Genomic DNA, 21,201 nt, shown 5'->3' with positions numbered 1-21,201 from the left:
TCAAATAAGTCATATTGTTGCCTATTTACAACAATACAATAAACAATACAGCCTTTGAACCGTGATTAATGGCTCTGTTTTTGCTCAGATGCCGTTTTTGTAAAGATGTCAGCGGAAATAGGGCAGTGGTGCATCAATGCTTCGTTTTTACTCTATACTATGGTTTTTATGTATTGTTTGAAATGTTGAAGGTAGAATGACTAACTGGCATTAAGCGGTTACTACAAAGAGTAAAGAGAAAGAATATGTTTGTTGCTACAAAGAGAAAAGAGTTAAGTTTTCCTGAGCATTTAAAGCCTGCTTATTATTGTCAATAGGTATAGAAAAGACGGTGAACGATAAGATATAAAATATAGAAAATTCGCGATAAATAAAAAAGTGTGTGGTTTATTTTAGTTTTTATTCAATAGATATAAATACAAAATCAAAAACAAGAATGACTGAGTTATTTTTTGATAGTTTGTTTTTCAGAATTGAATATTGAGTCACTCGGATATTGAGGCAATTACCAAAAAATGTATAACTTATATTTTATCCTCGTACCTATAGTTTTTATGATACCATTATTTTTACAGTTATAATCTAAATTTATTCAATTTAGATAAATTAAACTACTTTTCGCTCTATAAAGCAAAGTACCAAAAATTAATTTCGTGAATAGCAAGCAGTTCCAATTAGCTTACAAATTTGATAGCTTATGGTCAGTTAACCTGTTAATGAGCACAGTTTTATCGGTTCGAATAGCCCATAGGCCATTACGGATACAAGTACTTATACTATTGCACCGGGCGTGGATCGAGGAGGGTTCATGTCGTGACTGCAGCGCGTTATTTCAATTAACCCAATAAATAGTATCGGGTGAACACAATTCTTGTAATAAGCATTATTATACAATATATTACCTCGTGATATACAATATTTTTGAACGCAAAACTGTCGTACTTCAACCTGATAAAGTTAAGTGCGAGCGAGCACGCTCCGCGACGCTTCAAATGGAAAAAAACTTACACTTTTATACTTCAGAAAAACTATTCGAGATTAAATTGTCCTTTTATTCTGACAGTTGAGAAGGAAAAATGTTTGCCTCTAAGTAGGTTGAGAAAATGGAAGGTGGAATTGTGAATAATGACATTTTTCATATAAATAAATGTGCGCTGGCTGTGTTTGTTTTAATTTGAGTGCACGGAAAGCTATCGCGAGTGAGTAATTTATTGAAAAGTGTCGCGCTTTCACTGTGTGTTGTAGTTAGCCGTTATTTAACGCAGCTTTTCACACATTATAGGTATTATGTTAATTAAAAGTTATTTTAATTTCACTTTAAACTGTCTCGTTGCTTAAAATTTGTTTGTTATTTGATATTTTACGGGCCATTAGCAATTAGTATTAACAGCAATAATATGAAATACTTCTCAATGCGTAATTAACCACTGCCAATTAGAGTCGCAACGTATCCGATATCGAATGACACAAACGACCCTTATTAGGCCGAAAATGACATTCATATTTGGGGCCGTTAAATCAAATGGGTCTATGGAGCCCCAAATCTACGTTTGATAAGCTTATTACTACCGCAACCGTCAAATTAATTAGTAGGGGTCTATGAGACCGCGCGTTGTTGATGGTTTTATAATTATTTATAAATACGTAAAAAGTAAAATAAAATACGTTTTATACATAACTGCGGAAAATATGTGTATTTGAGACGTTTATTAATAAAGATTTTGAAAAATAAATCAATACATTTTTGCTATTAATGTGATCAGAAAAAGCTAGAAGAGAAAATAGGCTTTTTGTTCGCCTGTTACTACTATTACTAACAATTATACGATTATAAATTTACATTGATGTATAATAATCCAAATTAGGTAATAAATGATGTTTAATAATTCGCAAAATCCAAATTAATAAATAATCCGAACAAAACACATGCCCATTAATCAGTGTGTTGCAAGCTATCGCTTAATTAATCGACGCAATATATTCTCTCCATTGTAAATTCACATTTTTACACTAAATATAAGTTTGCTCGTTAAACTGTCACCGACTGGATATTTGTGAAGGCTAATTTTGGAAAGTTTTTGTATCCCAAAATCTATAGTGGGTTGCTTTTGTTATTATATGATTATAGCTTGATCTACTAACTGTAGATAATATGGAGAAATAAAGGGGTTTTCATGTAATTTTATATGCCTACTAGATTAAAGCACACGGCTTCGCCCGCGTTTTCAAAGGAAAACCCGTATAGTTCCCGTTCCCAGGATTTCCGGGGTAAAACCTACCCTATGTGTTAATCCAAGTTATCCTCTATACCTATGTGTGCTAAATTGCATTGTAATCGGTTAAGTAGAATTTGCGTGAAAGAGTAACAAACACACACACACACACATCCTCACAAACTTTCGCATTTATAATACCTATTAGTAGGAAGTAGGATAGGATATTAATAACATATAGTAGTACATATATGGTACTTACTACACTTTGTAGTCAGAAATCGTCGTCATTTCAAATATTAAAACATAACAAGACTTGTAAAATAATCCTCTTACTACATAATTGAGGTAATTCTGCTGGATCAAATTCTTATTCAATTCAGTTGAAAAAGTCAATCAAAGAATTAATTGTAATAGTTAAAAAGTGGCTTCTAATACGAGAGAGAACTCTATTGAGTTGGGGTCAGTAGAAAAACGTAAAGAGAAAGGTTGTTATAATATATTATACGAGTTCTTAATATTGTGTTTCTTTCTATAACTCTCGGCTGACATAATTACATACCTACCTGGTTTTTGGAAGGTTACGTGTGTAAAATTTTGAGAATTTTTTTTAGGTTGTGGTAAGTACATTCTATAATATTATAAACTTTATTCTAAGATAAAATACAATAATTTCTACTAGTAGAGATCATAGAGCAGAAGAAAAGTAAAGAAGAATAAAAAAAAAATGAACATATTCGTATATGACAGTACAGATTATAAAAGATCTCAATATCTCAATAATATATCAAGATCTCAATAATATAAATAATAAAAAAAGTTTTATTAAATTAATTCATGGACACACGAAATACGAAGAGAAATGAACGCGCATGAAAACAAGATAATTGATGAGCCGCTTTTCTACGGGCCTTTATTAAATTAATACTTATTGTTTTTCAATGACCGTTGCCCGTTCTGTTAAATGTTTTTATACGAAAATTTGCGGTGAATTTGCATAAATATCGAGATTCGTGGATACAATTCGTTTAACTGATAAAATAAAGTTAATTTAATATGTAGAAGTTGGAAGTTTGACCAATGATGTGATTTATTCCTGGATATTAATAATGTAACCTTTTTTTTTTTTTTTTTTTTTTTTTTTAAAGTGGGGAAATCTTCGAAAGATACCCACGGCCCCCGGGGAAGGAGCCGTGGGTTATGTCGGATTCTTACCGACTAAAACCCCACTGTGTTCCGTCAAGCCGCGCAGTTAACCGGGGCCGCGGGTACTCCTTTGAAATCGTCCACGACCACGGCAGCGGACGCCCGGTAGCGGGCCCACCTCCGTTAGTACTCTACTCTACGACTGCGCGCGTACGCGCCTCCTCATTCCTCTGCGAGGTGGCATGAGCGGAACACGTCTCTTGCCGCCTCATCGCCCCGGACGATGGAGCACTCCCCGCCCCATCGTCCAGAGCCCATCGTTAGGGAGGCAGGTCACGATCGCTAGCGATCGCGACACGGCGTCGTCGCCTTGAAGGTCGCAGGCGCCGCCTCGGGTCCGCGAGAGGGTTCCTCTCACGAGCCCGCTCCGCCTCCTCCTTTCGTGCCATCACCTCCTCGCAGAAGGCGACCACCGCACCCCAGGACCTGTTGTCCCTGACCATGACGCGAACCACGGACGGTAGCGAGAGATCCGGCCCCACAGCAGCGACCAAACGCTGTCTATCCACGGACCACGCAGGACACACACTCAGCGTGTGGTCCGCAGTGTCCTCCTCGCTCGTACACCAATGGCAGGCCATGGTTGGCTCCCGAATCGCGACTCGACACAGGTATCGCCCGAAACATCCGTGTCCAGACAGCACCTGTGTCAAGCAAGCAAAATTCCGCTTTCTTACACTGCTAGGCGCAAAAAAAGTAAATCCTCGTCACTGACCCCTACCTTGCCACTACATGTAGACTTTTGCAATATTAGGGGACTCCATTCGAATCTTACAGCCGTCCACCAACATCTTGAGACATCTAAACCAGCTTTGCTTTTTTTGACGGAAACACAGATTTCTTCTCCACTTGACACTTCCTACCTTAAGTACCCGGGCTACGCGTTGGAACATTTATTTGTACCTCGTGCCGGCGTGTGCGTTTACGTTAGAGAGGACATCTGCTGTCGCCGGCTTGGCGTTCTTGAAGGTAATAACAACTTATCTATATTATGGCTTCGCGTAGACTGCGACGACCACCCGCGCATCTACGCGTGCCTTTACAGGAGACATAGCGGAAATAGCGAAACCGACCAACTGATTGAGCACATTCAAGATACAATCGATTTACTACTTCAAAAGAATCCCTCCGCCGAAATAGTGGTTCTCGGCGACTTCAACGCCCACCACGTTGAATGGTTAAATTCTAGAACCACAGATCATGCCGGGCGTTCTTTCCATGACTTTACTTTGTCTTACGGCTTAACACAACTGGTATCTGCACCTACAAGGATCCCTGATGTGGAAGATCATACGCCATCGTTATTAGATCTCTTCCTGTCCTCTCATCCGGACGATTATCAGATACTAGTTGAAGCTCCGCTTGGATCGTCCGACCACTGCCTTGTTCGTAGTGCTGTGCCAATCATACGTCAATCTCGGCCGCGACCAGCAAACCTTCGACGTGTATGGCACTACAGATCAGCCGATTGGGATGGGATGCGTACTTTTTTTTCATCCTACCCATGGAGGCAAATCTGCTTTGCATCTGAGGACCCCGATGCTTGCGCTGACTCTGTTGCCGATGTGGTCACACAGGGTATGGAACTTTATATTCCTAACTCTGTGGTACCTATTGGCGGCAAGTCTCAACCCTGGTTCGGACAATCTTGTAAAGCAGCATCTCGCCAGAAACAGGATTGTTTTCGGGCCTGGGTAGAAGCGACAGCAGTTAAAAATCGTAGGGCTAGGTATTTAAAAAAAAAGTATAATGCTGCCTCCAGACAGTACAAAAAAACGATCCATAAGGCAAAATCTGAGTTCATTGTGAAGATTGGCAAGAGGCTGGCGCGGTACCCTTCAGGTACACGCGCTTTTTGGTCACTTGCAAAAGCCATCCAGGGAAACTTTTGTAAATCGTCTCTCCCACCACTATGCAGGGATAATGATACTTTGGCACACACTCCTGGAGAGAAAGCCGATACGTTGGCTTCCCTCTTCGCGTCGAATTCGACTTTGGACGATGAAGGAAGGGCACCACCTACCATCCCACACTGCCATAACAACATGCCAGATGTGAAATTCACCCAACGTGCTGTGCGTAAAGCCCTTTCTTCTCTCGATGTAAACAAGTCAAATGGGCCAGATCAGATCCCTGCTATTGTCCTAAAAACTTGTGCTCCTGAGTTGGCTCCAGTCCTAACGCGTTTGTTCCGGTGCTCTTACACCTTTAGCACTGTCCCAGGCTCTTGGAAAACCGTCTTGATACACCCAATACCCAAGAAAGGCTTACGCTCTGACCCAAAAAACTACAGGCCGATTGCTGTTACCTCCTTATTCTCAAAAGTGATGGAGTCTATCATCAACTGCCAGATGTTGCGGTACCTAGAAGATCATCGGCTGTTAAGCGACCATCAATACGGTTTCCGTCGCAGCCGCTCGGCTGGTGATCTTTTAGTTTACCTAACACATCGTTGGGCGTCTGCAATCGAGAGTAAGGGGGAAGCCATGGCAGTTAGTTTAGACGTAGCGAAAGCATTTGACCGGGTGTGGCACAAGGGGCTCCTCTCCAAGTTGCCTTCGTACGGCCTCCCTGAGAGACTTTGCAAATGGATAGCCAGCTTTCTCACGGCAAGAAGCATCAAGGTCGTTGTCGACGGATCATGCTCAAAACCCATGCCTGTGAATGCTGGTGTCCCACAGGGGTGCGTGTTATCGCCTACGCTATTCCTCTTGCACATCAATGATATGTTACGAATACGCGATATACATTGTTATGCTGATGATAGTACGGGTGATGCCGCTTATACCGGATTTGCAAATATCTCTCAGGAGCAAGTGGACCAGCACAGAAAGGAACTTGTGTCAAAAATTGAGAAATCACTCGATGAAATCTCGATATGGGGGCAGAGTAACTTAGTCGAGTTCAACCCCTCAAAAACGCAGGTCTGCGCTTTCACCGCGAAGAAGAAGCCTTTTGACGTTGCGCCCCAATTTCAAAACACTCTCCTTAAGCCCACGCCTTGTATCGGAATCCTCGGGGTTGACATTGCGAGCGACGTTCAGTTCAGGGGTCATCTGGAGGATAAGGCTAAACTAGCCTCAAAGAAGCTAGGGGTGCTCGCAAGAGCGAGACAGTATTTCACGCCAGCTCATCGCCTACAACTTTACAAGGCCCAAGTTAGGCCACATATGGAATACTGTTCTCATCTCTGGGCTGGAGCACCCCAATACCAGCTACTTCCTTTTGACCGCCTTCAACGTCGAGCCTCTCGAATCGTCAACCGACCCGAGCTCACCGATCGGCTGGATCCGCTTGCACTGCGGCGTGACGTTGCATCGCTGTGCGTATTTTATCGGATATACAATGGAGAGTGTTCTGACGAGCTTTTTGGACTAATACCACCCGCGCAGTTCCACAACCGCACTGCACGACACAAACTGAAGTACCATCCACACCATCTGGATGCGTGGTGCTCGTCTACAGTGCGATTCTCGAGACACTTCTTACCGAGAACCACGCTGTTGTGGAATAAGTTACCTGCTTCGGTGTTTCCTAATCACTTTGACTTGGCCACCTTCAAGAAGAAAGCCTACAAATTTCTAAAAAGCCAACAAAGCGTTCGTAAAGTTTCTGACAATGCGAAAGCTCATGGGCGGCGGCGAGCCTCCAGGAAGTGAGTCGCCCGCTCTTTTGTTGGAGTTTACATAAAAAAAAAAAAAAAAAAAAAAGCGGAACGTGAGAGCCCCATGCCGTCTGTTGCACCACTCTGAAAGGACCGGCTGGATGGCTTCCACCGTCCTTACGCCCACGGTAGGGTTCTCGAGCCGCCGCGCCCACTCCTCCATTAGACGCTCGCGAGCCGTGGCCCTCCAGCGCGACACCTCATCGGAATTTGGTTCCATCCCCAAAGACCTGGACCCGGAAATTCGGCAGTACACCTCTGCAAGTACCGCAGCGTCGAGTTCCCATGGGGGGGTTCCGGCTAGTGCGCAGGCTGCCTCAAAAGAGACAGTCCGATATGCCCTCGATATTCTTAATGCCATGACCCGCTGCGGACGACGCAGAAGGGGTCTGGTCCGGGCATTAAGAGAGTCAGCCCAGATGGGCGCACCGTAAAGGGCCATTGAACGGATGGCACCGGTATAAAGCCGACGACAGCCATCCCCAGGCCCCCTAAGATTGGGGAGCAAGCTTCCAAGTGCCCCGGCCGCCCCGACGAGACGGGGGGCGAGGCGACGGAAGTGCTCCACAAACGTCCACAAACGTCCGTTTAATAATGTAACCTTAATGTAACATAAAGCAATGTCGTCTATGAAATAATCAAACTCAAACATTTTTTATTCAATTAGACTTCTTATAAAAGCACTTTTGATTCGTTTCATTTTTTAACAATTACCAACGATTCGGAAATCAATATCTATGGAACCGGCAATCTGATAAGCATGTAAAAGAAGTTAATTACGTTCCCATTTATTACAAGTGATAACTGCGTTAAAAACAACCGACTTCAAACTTGCACTTGCAAAATTTACAAATACCTACAGACAAAAATGCTCATAAAATAAAAACTACTGGGCCTATCCGAATAAAATTTTTATGGGACCAATTCGACACCATCTCGCATCGAACAAAAAAAGAATCACGTAAATCGGTTCAGAAACCTCGGAGTAATCGGTGTACATACATAAAATAAAAAAATATACCGGCCGAATTGATAACCTCCTCCTTTTTTTTGAAGTCGGTTAAAAAGGAGAATTTCTATTATTAAACTTATCAGTTTATGTTCAATACTATAAAAAATACGTAGATTTATTTTCTAATTTATAAAAATATAGAGCACACATTATACCTATTAAATACCATGTTAATATAATCTTAACTTCGTCACATAGCAAGTGCACGAACCATTTTCAGTAGAAGGAATAATGAAAAAAGTATCGTAAAATATGTCGTCAGCTTGAGAAATATTAGCAGGGGTCGTGAAGTGTAAAGGGTTATGTACTGAGCCTTGTGTTACATTGCCTGTGTAATGTTAACATAGTGTAAGTTTGTATAAGTATTAAACTGTATAGTGTATATTGTGTCAATTGGATTAAGTTCTATGTTCGTTGTCGTTTCGGTATATAAACCAGAACTAAGGACTCAGAAATAAGAATTTTCTGTATGACACCTGTCACAGAAGCCTATTCAACTTGCCCTAAAATAAAGTCTATGAATGAATGACCCTGGATTAAGTACTTCACGTTTTTACTAGATTTGTAGACTTTAATATCTGTAAATTAAGCAATCTATTATTGTATCACATTAATGCATTTAATATTAAATCAATTGATTTGAAAATGTTTAAAGAGAGCATATACAGCTGAACAGAGTAGCTTAAACAGTTAAAATAACACAATTCCCTGTTTTAAAACAATTTCTACGACACATAACTTCAACTACAGCAGTTCAAGATAAGTCAATTAACAGCGAACGTAGAATCCCGAACAAAATATAAATTAATAAAGTTGTTCAGAAAGGCTTAGGCTTAAACTTTTAAGCAGTAAACAGTCATTTACAAGGCGTAATAGGAAAGAATTAAGTGTGCTATGTGGCGCTGGCAGCTAGCCAGGCGAGATAATTTGATAAAAACACCCAGCGAGTGAACTGGCTTATACAGTCTACAGTTATCGTGTCGGACTCGTATCGTGGACGAAAAAGAAATATACACGTTGTAAGCCACATGATTTTGATAATCTGTATCAGTTTAATATGGAAATTCAAGAAAGAAAGAAAAAACATTTATTTATACTTACACCAAACAATTACTGAAAAAAAAGAAGTTAAAATTAAACCATGTATAAAACAGAATTAAGCTAACACCCTCACTTATATATTTACATTAAGTGCCTATCTAATAAAAAAAGCGTGTGTGCCGAGCTCACGTAATAGAAGTGAAACTTCTTTGGCAAGATTCAAAGATACCAAAATCGTCATCTTACTCCCTGATGTGACGGTATTGTCATGACGCGACGTTGAAATTTTACTCTTAGCCTAATTAAGTTTGTCTTCAAAACTTACAACAATAGCCGTATAATTTTTACGTTTAAAGACACGGTTTTTTACGAACGATACAAAATATTTCATAACAATTATATTGGATAAGGGTTGCGTGTAGATGACAATATTATAGCTGAAGGTCGGCTTTCACATGATTATCCTCAGTGAAATTTGCGGAAAATATCTCATTTATCATCATGACATTGAAAAGTATTACCCACGGTATTACCTTTTCGCAACACGGGAAGAATATTTTACGTCTTCTTACAAAATATTGGGTTTTTAAGTATACACTTTTTACATACAGAATAAAACATTATTAATACAAAAAAAAAAATATCTTTCTTGTATGACATTGCTTCTGTCAACAAAGCACGCTGACCTGCACGCACCTATGGTACTTAGAAGCACTTTAGAATCGACCTACACTTGTCTCTTTAGAATAGGAAATATCGCTTACATGTAGGTTAAAATTATAATGCAAACAGATTTTTTATTGCAGTTATACTTTTTTTGGCGCGATGGAGAAAAATGATGAGAGTGAATTTTTACGATGCGCGCGCACACCGACACCTAAATTTAACTGCATGAAGTTAGTTCTAGGTGGTATGAAAATTGAAAACTATGCTCAAGTTGTATAGAAGTATAACTTCTAACGCGTGTACATAAGTACACACACTCTTTTTTTGCAATTGGGTCTTCTTTTACTATGAGAAAGCTACATTTTATTTGAGTGTCACATATGACTATATTTTCGTTTTAAATCGAGTTTATCCGGTCGTAACGGGCAGACATATTAATTTATGAAGATGTAAGTAAATAAGAAAAAGAGTATAAATAAATAATCTGTCAGTAAGCAACGTCAGCCATTTGTAATCGCATTACGAATAGAAAAGCGAAGCTCCGTCGACGATAATCCATGCTAAACCTCATTCCATCGTCATAGGTTTAGTCGTTGCCTATGTACGACCACATAATCCTGTGTTATTAAGTTTTTACTTAGACGTTTGTCAGGGATATGAAAATTTCGAATGTCTAGACACTCAATATTTATTTGCCAATGAATAAAGGATGAATATAAATATTCAACCGACTTCAAAAAAGGAGGACTTTCGACTTTGTCAATCGTTCATTTGATTTAAATTTTTTATTGAAAGGTAGAAGAAGAATACGTACTTTTCAGACACGTCAGTCAAAATAATTTATTTAATTTCTTCTACAATAGTCATAAAAAATCGATCCCATATGTAACAAAAATTTGAAATATGATTCAGCAACACACCATACAATGGTTTTGTTTTAGTGCATAATACAAATTACTTAAGTCATTATGAACCAGCTTACCAAATAAATGGATTTCTATTTGAATTAAAACGCACCCAAAACGATAAACAACTTTTCTAACTCCCTCAATATTATAGACATGTTCTTGCCCATATCGCGCGTTATCCCTAAAATAATTGGATCCTAATTTTATAAGGGCGTTCCGGGCTTGTATTAATAAGGTATTCGTATATTATCATTCCTTTATCCGGTGATATTCCCCCTGGCAATAACGTGTGCGGAATGTTATAGGCCGTCCCATGGAATATTTTCATATATTAGATCTGACCGGTATTCTGTGCCCGAAAATTTTATGTTTTCTTTTTATAATGGCGCCTTTTTGAGGAGAATCGCTTGAAGGAAATAATAATGATGAGAATATTTAATAATAACATAATCGGTGTCCTCTATTTATTCACGAAATAAACATTATTACTTATAGGTATGTACCATTTTATGCTACGAATCTTGAAGTATTAAAGTCTTCGCAAAATGTTATACCTACCTACATAATTTAAAAACAACATTTGATTTCCATTACTAAGCAGAAATTCAAATATAATTTATATTCTTATTATAAACTACAAGGTCAAGGTTTATTAAAAAATCTGATGATGTATTAAATTCCAAATCTAACTTTTATTCAATAAACTAGATCTTTACAATCGCCAATGCTTCTACTAATAATCGTCAATAACCATCCAACCAACCTACTCTCTCCAAAACAGTGTAAAATTCATACTTAAAAAACAGGGTGTTCTAAAAACACCCTCCTAAGCCAGCTAAGCACATGTCCACTCATAAGCCGGGTCAAAACAGGCACAGATAAGAAAAACAAGGCAAATTGATATGTCCTCGATCACGTGGACATCAAAGGAGATCCTGGTATCAATAATGGCAGTATAAATCATGTGTGCTTGTGGAAAGTAGGTAGCTTATGTGAAGCGAGGCAGCGAGATGCTTCGTTGCACAGGGTGGAGTAATTTACGAATATATAAATGAATCATGTTAAAGTTTGAAATATAAAAACTTTTTTGTTCAAGTTAAACGTTCTTTCGATAGAATTATAGACACGACGGCCAATTTAGATTGAGACTAGGTATTTGGTTAAAAATTGGAAACTTAGTATACCTACCTATATTATTATTTATATAATAAAATAATAATTATTAAAATGATCCCCTAGTTCCTCATTCAAAGGGACAAAAAGGTCTTTTTCATAATTATATAACATGAGAATCTGATAGATAGCTTATTTTTTATTAATATTCTGGATTTAAATTTAAAAAAAGTTCAAGCTAAAACAAGCAGAAATCCCTAACAATATTAAACAACGTGAACATCACATAAAGAAGTTCTCTGAATTGACAACAATTTTCCCGCGCTCCACTCATGGCTTGGCCGGAGACGGATAAAAAAGGGTCGAATCAATAAGAAGTTTAATCCCGTGGGCGCTGTCCACCGATCTCATTGGACGCTACAAATTGACAGCAACTGGGAAACCCGCATTCAATGTACCTACGCTTACTTATGTTCCCCTGGTACTTTGTCTTCATGATGCCTCTAAGAAGAGCGCTTTATCACTATCAATTATTCTAAATTAGCATTCAATATTGTTTTGATTTATCCGTAATTAAAATTAATGCTATTAACGATATTTTTGAAGTGTTTTTCTTCAAAAGATTTATGATCTTGTCTTCCATTTTCATATTAGCCTAGTACCTTTTTTGGATTGCTAGGTTATAGCATTATAATAAGTATTTTCAATTAAGCTCTCAAATAAATAGGTTTTCTACACAGGCATTTTAATTTAAATATCTAGCTGTTATAAGCAAAATGTAGCTCCTTGTTTATTATTTTAATTGCACGGTTTAAATTCATGGCGAAAAAGACGACAAAGCTGAATACTAAAGAGTCGACAAAAAGAGTTTTCAGTTGCACTTAACAGAATGCATCGTCAAAATACTTTTAAAATGATATTTACATACGGTCGCTCGTTTAAATTTTTCCGTGTAAAAGTTTTAGCATATATTATGGAATTTTATATCATTCAAATTTATATAAAACTAGTGGTCCGCCCGGTTTCGCTCGTGGTACATATTTCACAATAAAAGGTAGCCTATGTCCTTTCTCGGGTATCAAAATATCTCCATACCAAATTTCATGCAAATTGGTTCAGTAGTTTAGGCGTGATTGAGTAACAGACAGACAGACAGAGTTACTTTCGCATTTATAATATTAGTATGGATTGTAGAACTGTTTTAATAGTAGATTGTGCGTATTATGTTCCATAAATATTGGTAATCTATGCCGTGTATTCATTATTAGGCGTGCATAAAAATTATATTTATTCTATTTAATTTTTGAAAATGCGACGTGATAAGTGTTAAATTTTCGTATCACATCGTGATTTTGCGATATATATTCAATAAAAAAACGAAATATCATACAAAAAAAAAAACTATAATTCCAAGAAATCTAGTTCAATCACGCGTACCGAATGAAACACATCCCGTAAATCGAACGTAAACAAGAATATCCAATAAAAGCTAGGATAAGGGACGTAAATCTCATAACGCGTCAAAACAATCTCCTCTGATATTTGTCCCGGCCCTTATATGGGTCAATACCTGTAACTATATTAGTGTTATGATTGTATACTGTAAGTTCCCGCGGCCCCTCTTCTGAAACGGTGTAAATTATTATTGAATACTTATACATTATCTTCTTAACTCGGATCGGATCGGATCGAATTTATCGTCTTTAACGGATTGATAAGGAAAGTCGAAAGTTTCTTATTAAATAATTAAACAAACATTTTTCGTATACGTATTGACATATTGACCAACTGAATACTTATAATATTATTGTATCAAAGCTATTGGGTCTGAAAGCACTAAATATATTATCATAGTACTACGCTGAAAGCACGAAGTTTACACGTAGGTATCTTATATGAAATACGTGAGCGCTGAAGTGACATACATATTTATAAATTCTTACCCTGAATGTACACGTAAGCCATTTGTAGTCTCTTATTCCGTAGTATATTCTATTATAACATACACAAAACATGTGGCAAAGATATGCATAACCTTTGCTCTACGAAATATTAAAACGATGAAAATAACAAAGCACAAAATAAACGTTACATTCTATATTACACTAGAGACCGAAAGCTGCAGGATTTGTGGAACGCTATCTGCTAGTGTTTTTGTCACAACGGCCGGCCGTTATCAAGAATTGTAAATTCGCATACATACCTACCATGTCTGTTAATTTTTTACGGCTTACGTTTTCCCCACAAAAGCCTGTCAATATCATAATAGTCGTGTCTGATAGAATTGCAAATAGCCGCGTATTTTTTAAAGCTGACGTTCTTTTTGGAATTTCCATTTTGCAATATTTTTATAACCGCTTTGATAGTGGAAGCATTCATAAAGAGTGAAAATGTTGGGAAAATAAAATTTTACGTTTTATTTTTTTAAATAGGAATTTCTGGAGTGGTTGTAAGCTACTAGTTATTATATTAGTTGTTATAGATAACAATTCTTGCATTTTTTTATTTTATATGACAAACTATTGAACATTTTTATTAAACAAGTCTACATCTAATTATAAAAAAAAATGAATTTAACGCCTATTTACATATAAACAATCTTAATTCCTTCCGCAGTCTTAAAATATTTCCAGGCAAGGAGCGTGCCGCGCGTTTGTATGAAGTGGGTTTTGGAAGCTTTTCAAACTCAAACAAAACTCAAACATTCATTTATTCAATTAGACTACTATTTAGTAGCACTTTCGAATCGTCATTACATAATTATTTTAACATTTACCTTGAACTTGCTACAAAATATACGGATTGTATCATAAGTAGGTAAGAAGTACGAGCTTTTTTAGAAGAATGTACATCTAATATCATTACGTTATTACTTGAAATAAAAAAAAGACGTGTGGCACTCGGGGACTGCCGCGGTAAAGCTATGGCATGCTATGCCTTCTAGACACACCTCCGTGCCCGTCGGAATTTCTCGATTCGGTCCCCGCGCTCAGGGCCCGCGATAGAAGCTATGTAATAGCTTAAAAACTTACAATTTTTTTTAATAAATTTTTATATTACCAAGAAAGTATGAATGTATAAATAACTTAAAAATATGAATAAAGGATGTATCGTAACCACTTAAAGCACTTCTTAGCCACGTTCTATAATACTCGCTGAAGAGAATCCCTTTGCAGAAATACCAGGGACTGTAAATTCCCAGGCTTGCACATAAATTGTGCAGTATGTAACATTAACCTGCTGGCCTGGGGTTTGCGTTCGTTAGCCTGTCTTATGATGTTGGCTTGTGGTTGAGGTTAGCGTTTAGTCTTAAATAGATGTGTGATTAATCTATAGGTAGTAGGATAGGTTAGGTTGATTTAATATAATTTTTATTGATGTTAATTGTGTTGTTTAGTACAAGATTAGGATAGAGACGTCATGAATTAATGGCAGAGATAAAAATCCAAAAAAAGAAAAATAATAAATTCGTCTCAATGTATTGTATTTCCTATTATTTCTTTGAAACAGAAGTTGAAGAATACGTGTTCTGAATTCGATTCTCGGTGCAGAGCAAAAAAAATTCCACTCTCTGACTACAGAAAACAGATAACATAGGTAGTGCACTTCTTAAAAAATTATGAGTGAAATGAAAAATTTTACACGTAGAATGTACATAACACCAGCGTTATTATTCATCTGATTGATTTAAAAATTGTCTTTGATATTTTAGTAAACCAATTGCAAATTCAAAAGGTGTACCATTAATGTCCAAACAAAGAGGATTGACGCAGCAATGAGATTACATTATTATTCTAGTTGGAGCTCTATTAATATTTCCGATATTCAGACCACGAGAGCGGAGATATTTGAATTTACTATGAACTTGGTCACTAATCGCATTACCGTCCGATCGAACTTCTAATGTCTTTCGTGATCGGAATTATAGACTAACATTTTAAATAAACAATTTTAAAATAGTTAAAAATGGATATTTTAGAGAGAGTATTTAATTATATTAAGAACACACCAACAATTAATTTTAAATATTAAATATTTATTTACTTCTTAAAGTTAATTAACTAATTAACTTTATCGAAATAACGAAACCACTTCACTCGCTAAAGTGTAGGTAGCAACTATAAAAAATATTATGTGTTATTTCTGTACACATTCAAAAGCATATTTAAAATCGAACCACAATTACCAAAACTTTCTCTAGACATCCTATTAAAAAAATAAAATTCCAAATTTAAAACTAGAAAAAGTCCATGTCACTGGCAGCATTAAAAAAAAGCAAATCACGCGTCATGAAGGTGCAATTTCGACTTGTTGCACGCTAAACTCTAATATCATCGGAACGCATCGTAGCATGAAATCAGGTTTTTGCGCTAACGAACACGGTAAGTTTGAAGTTTATTAATCCTCGGTGAGATGGAATGGGAAATATGGGAGTGGGTCACAAATTAAGTATGTTTTTTACGTTGTTAACTAAAGGGCTTATCTTTGCGATCAAGAAAGATGTATTTTATTTTACTATGTAATTCTAAAAATAAACAAAGGATATTATAAAAGATACAATTGTTATGTTATTGTATGTGAGCTTTAATGCCTAATTACTAGCATTTCTTAGATATTTAAACCCATAAATTCTTATATTACACGAAAATATTAAACCTTGAGTGAGGCATACAAAAAATTATATGCCTCACTCAAGGTTTGATAGACTTAGGGGTAGAGTTAAGTCATTTAAAAGCGATTTTTCATGCTCGATACTAATATTATGTTACCTTATACTTACTAGTAACTATTTAGTTATCTATGCTTAAAACTTTATACCTACGCTTTCGCGGTGAACAGAAAACGCAAACCAAGCGGCACAGCGCCATCTAACGGCACTGAAACAAACCAAACCTCATTGATATGCAAAGGAAGATTTATCTCTCTCCGCTGTAGCTAATAAAAGATTATTATCTTGCAGAAGTGCTCATTAGGGAAGATCATCAGTTGTCTCATTAAGGGACCAATTAGTGAGACCTGGTTAACTGTACGTCTTGACTTATTGTCTGTTTGTTTGCGCTTTGGTATTGAGTTTTGTGTGTAGATTTTTGTGTGAAAGTTGGTTTTGAAATCCTGTAGATTCATGGGATTCTTTTTGCTTTTGTAAAGTAGGTTATGCTCAACTCAATCAATATTGAGTTCAAATTTAACCGGGGAAAAACTTTTATTTTTTATTTTTTTTCTGTGCAACCAATGCGCCACTAGTTAAGCGTACAGCATATATAAAATTTTTTGATACATTTAATTATAATAATAGAGTACCTAACATTAAAGCGTATACTTAATTATATTATTTCATTTTAAATTTCATGTAATGCATTCATTCATTAAGGAAAAGATCGATTATTTTTTAAAATAAAGAGGAAATACATAAAGTTCTCATCGATCGATGCCAACTATTTTTATCTATGCCCATATTTGCCGGACAATTATAATCTGTGGAACTGTTGATTTTTCAAAGACTAAGTTTGGAGTTGGTTCTCTATGGAGTTCTTTAATCATCGACTAGACATCGTCTCGTCACGTACGTAAGTTTGTTTTGTACTTGACGACTCTTTGACTTTACAACTTGTGAATTCTTGTTATGAAGTTTAAGAATTTAGTGTAGGCTTTTAGCTTTGAGCCTAAATTTAAGCTTTTTATTGAATGCATTTAGAGATCGGTGGTAATTGTTAAAAATATGTAATGACGATTCGATCGATTCGATTCGAAAGTGCTTCAAAAAGAAGTATAATTGAATTGATGGAAACTACAATAATTATTTTTAACAAAAGCATCAGTCGTATTGAGAACTTCCTTCTTTTTTTGAAGTCGGTTGAACAAAACCACAGTTTTAAAAATATTTCATTTACTCCATTCTTTAAAGGTCACATTGTCAACATTATTTAAATTAAGACGCACTGTCATTATAATATATGTATGTATGTTAGCTTTCCGCCCGCGGCTTCGCTTGCGTGCACTTCACATTAACAGCCTTTCCGCAAACATACTATTTCACTTCCTTGGTATTTTTTTTTCATTTTTCATGATAACAGTAGTAAATGTCCTTTCACAGTTATCTTTAGAAAATATAATCAAAATCTGCTTAGACGTGAAAGTTACAAGTAGGTAAGTTTATTATTTTTACTAGATCATTATTTATGATGACTTTTTGAATTGATCGTATCGAACTTGTATCGAATACCTATGTTAGTACAGTTAAAAATAATTTACAAATGTCTAATTAATCCATAAAAAAAAATTATTTTAAGAACTTTTGATTCATTGTAGTAGCGCTATTAAAACTACTTGTTCGTTTTACCGTTTTTTATGACAACTATAAATATATTTCTTTGTTACCAATCTTCTTTCTTACCTTGCCCAACCCAGTGGGTTCCTTAACCCCCAAACGCCTGAGCAGCGCGGGTGGCGGGGGAGGGGGGGTTCGATGTAGTGCGGCACTGAACCCAGCAGGTTGTGGGTCCTCCTCCCGCCGCCGTCGCTCCCTGTGTGGTGACCCGGTCGTGCATTTTGTTGTCCTGTGGAAGAAAGAAGCGGTGAGTTTGGGCTTGAGACTGTTGTGAATTTGGGCTTTTAAAACTGTTGGCGATTTTGGAATTTGGAGGTATTGGTGACTTTGGGCTTTAGAAAGATGTTTTTGTATTGAGCTATTGATTTTTTTAATGGTGGTGTGTGGAAATGGCTGTTCAAGGAATAATGTCCGTGAAATTCTGTTTCTGCTATTAAATGTTGCTAAAATATGTTAGTACCTAGCGTTTATTAAAAAAATGTTGTTTTAAACTAATAGCAGTTTATCAAAATCCTGTATAATATAAACTCATTTATTTAATCAATCATATCTTATTTATGACCTTTTAATACAAATCGTTAGAAGAAAATTGCCATCTTACCAATGAAAATAAAAAAGCACCGCTTGTTTTTCCTTCCGCCTATAATCATCAAATATCCGATAACACGGCATCGTTAAGGAATTCGCTAACAAATGAACGTTACGTGATGTCCCGAATGACCTTTTTACATTTTTCAAAACGCGTCAATGCAACGCATAGGGGCGCAGATGGATCACTTCTACGTGACGAGACGCCCCGAACTTCCCAATTGAAAATTCTTTTACGTTTTGCATCCAAGTATTTCGTTAATAATGTTCGACTGCTCAATAATTCATGTTTGGAAATTTCAATTATTGTGAAGGAAGCCAAATTGACATTTGTAAATCAATTTCCTTGCCAACCTTAGATGTGAATTAATAAATAAATATTTCAGGTCACTTTTCACACACGGCACGATCTGATCCCATACTTAGCTTTCGCTTGTGTTATGGATACCAAATAGCTGATAAACATATGTATATAATTTTTAAATAAATAATTATATAGATAATTAACACCCAGACACAGAGCAAATATCAATGTTCATCACACAAATATTTGCCCTGGGTGGAAATCGAACCCACGACCTCTGGCTTGGAAGGCTGGGTCACTATCAAGTTAATGAGACGTAAATAATAAAAAAATAATAGCAAAACCAGGACAAAACTATTTAATCAGTATAGAAGAATACTTATAATACAAGTATAGTCGATAAGACGCTTTGTCGAGTATTTTTCTATTATTCACGATGCAATATAAATTATAAAAAGAAATCCTAAAGAACGTCCGCTATGATTGGACGTTCCTTCGTTATTTCTTTTTACATTTTAAAATTACGTATTATTAGTATCTGTAGAATGAATTCAGTAAATTTTTGATATGGTAATAGAATTATTTAATAAGTCAAAAGTAATTTAAACTTACTAAGTGTTATTGCAGGTTTTCCGAAAGCTCGAAAAAACACGAAGCGTGCGACGGTCGCGTGACTAAAGCCGTATTTATTTGCTAACTATTAACATTCCTTTGGAGACGTTAAGATTATACTTATATTATCTTGAACCTTAATAATGGGAAAATCTACTTCTTATCTTTTAAATGTGGATCGAATGATGAATAACCTATTTCTTAAGCGTCGCTATTGCAAAGGGAACAGGGGCCAACTTTGAAAAAAAAAATTCTCTTTAAAAAAAATATTTTAATGCTGTGTGTTTGTTTGTTTTGCTGTTGTGGGTGCTTTGTGAAATGCAAGCATTTTCCATACTTCCTAAGAATTGTTCGATATAGTATCTATAACTGTAGTAGTTACCTAAATCTCTATAACATTATATTACTCATAGGCATTTGATTAGATACTGCAATATAAAAAAACTTCATTTATTTGACAATATGTTTCTGTCTGTTTTTTATTTATTCTCTTGATTATGTATTCCGTAAGTACTACCTACCTATGGGGATACATACCAGAAAATTTCACCTATTTTTTTTTAATTGGAACAACGTACGTAGGTTGGCCTAATAACAATAAACATTAACAAAAGAATTACACAAAAGTCGTGTTCCGTCAAAATAATTCGAAACGGAATAATCGCGATCATAATTAAAAATAACTCAAAAATCAAGGGGCGACGGCGACGTCCTCTTCATTTTTGACAATAATGAGCCTGTAGTATATGAAAATGTGCGTGTTTTAAATTCATATTTTACTCGAACACATATTTCACGTAAACTTTTAACAAAGTTACAGCGAGTTTTAGTTGGGACAAAGAGCAGGAAAATTATTTTTGCCTTTGAAGTTGGAATCGCGATATCGTACTAGATAAATGTTGTAACGGGCGCTTGCGATTTTTTCTTCTTTTTCTTTTTAAGGTACGTTATGTTAATACTTGTGGTTGCTCGCGACGTCGTCTGTGTTCTGTTAAACATTTCTTCTGATAAAATATTGACCTAGAATTTTAAAAATAGCGATCACCAAGATGTTTATATTTTATTCGTATATATTTCGTAGTTAGCACGTAAGGGAGTAAAAGTAACCAGAGTAATTTAATTATAGCGTAAAATTTTATGCACACATGCTTTACATAATAATATATTAATTTATAATATTAATATTACTCCGGCTGCGGCTTTGCTCTCTCAGTATTCGAGGAAATTAGAGTAGGTATATGTTAATTCAGGCTCTAGTGTATCTGAATACCAAATTTCAGCGAAATCGGTTCAAAAGTTTATGCGTGAAGAGTAACAATATGTCTACTTCTACGAATTTTAAAAATACTGTTATTATAATTTATATGCGTAATGCGTATAACATTAGTCTAATAATATTTTATAAGTTACTAGCGGTCCACCCCGGCTTCGCCCGTGGTACATAATTACGTTTTCTCTACATAAGAACCATTCTATACTTCAAGGAATATAATAAAAAAAGAATTATCGATTTATAATTTACCGTCCACCCGTTCACGCGTGATGT

The 21,201-nt window shown here is 36.3% G+C and overlaps 1 protein-coding gene across 1 annotated transcript in view; it reads right to left on the bottom strand.

The window, feature by feature from the left end:
- LOC123693533 (kinesin-like protein CG14535) overlaps nucleotides 1–21,201 on the bottom strand; it is a 267,034-nt gene that overhangs the window by 37,264 nt on the left and 208,569 nt on the right. The window contains exon 5 of the mRNA XM_045638690.1: nucleotides 18,218–18,380. Coding sequence (XP_045494646.1) covers nucleotides 18,218–18,380 — 163 coding nt within the window. The remainder of the gene's footprint in view (nucleotides 1–18,217; nucleotides 18,381–21,201) is intronic.

Source organism: Colias croceus, chromosome 8 (assembly GCF_905220415.1).
Source record: "Colias croceus chromosome 8, ilColCroc2.1".
Classification (NCBI taxonomy): Eukaryota; Metazoa; Arthropoda; class Insecta; order Lepidoptera; family Pieridae; genus Colias; species Colias croceus.
The sequence above is the reverse complement of the archived record's forward strand: the minus strand, read 5'-3'. Positions and strand labels throughout refer to the sequence as shown.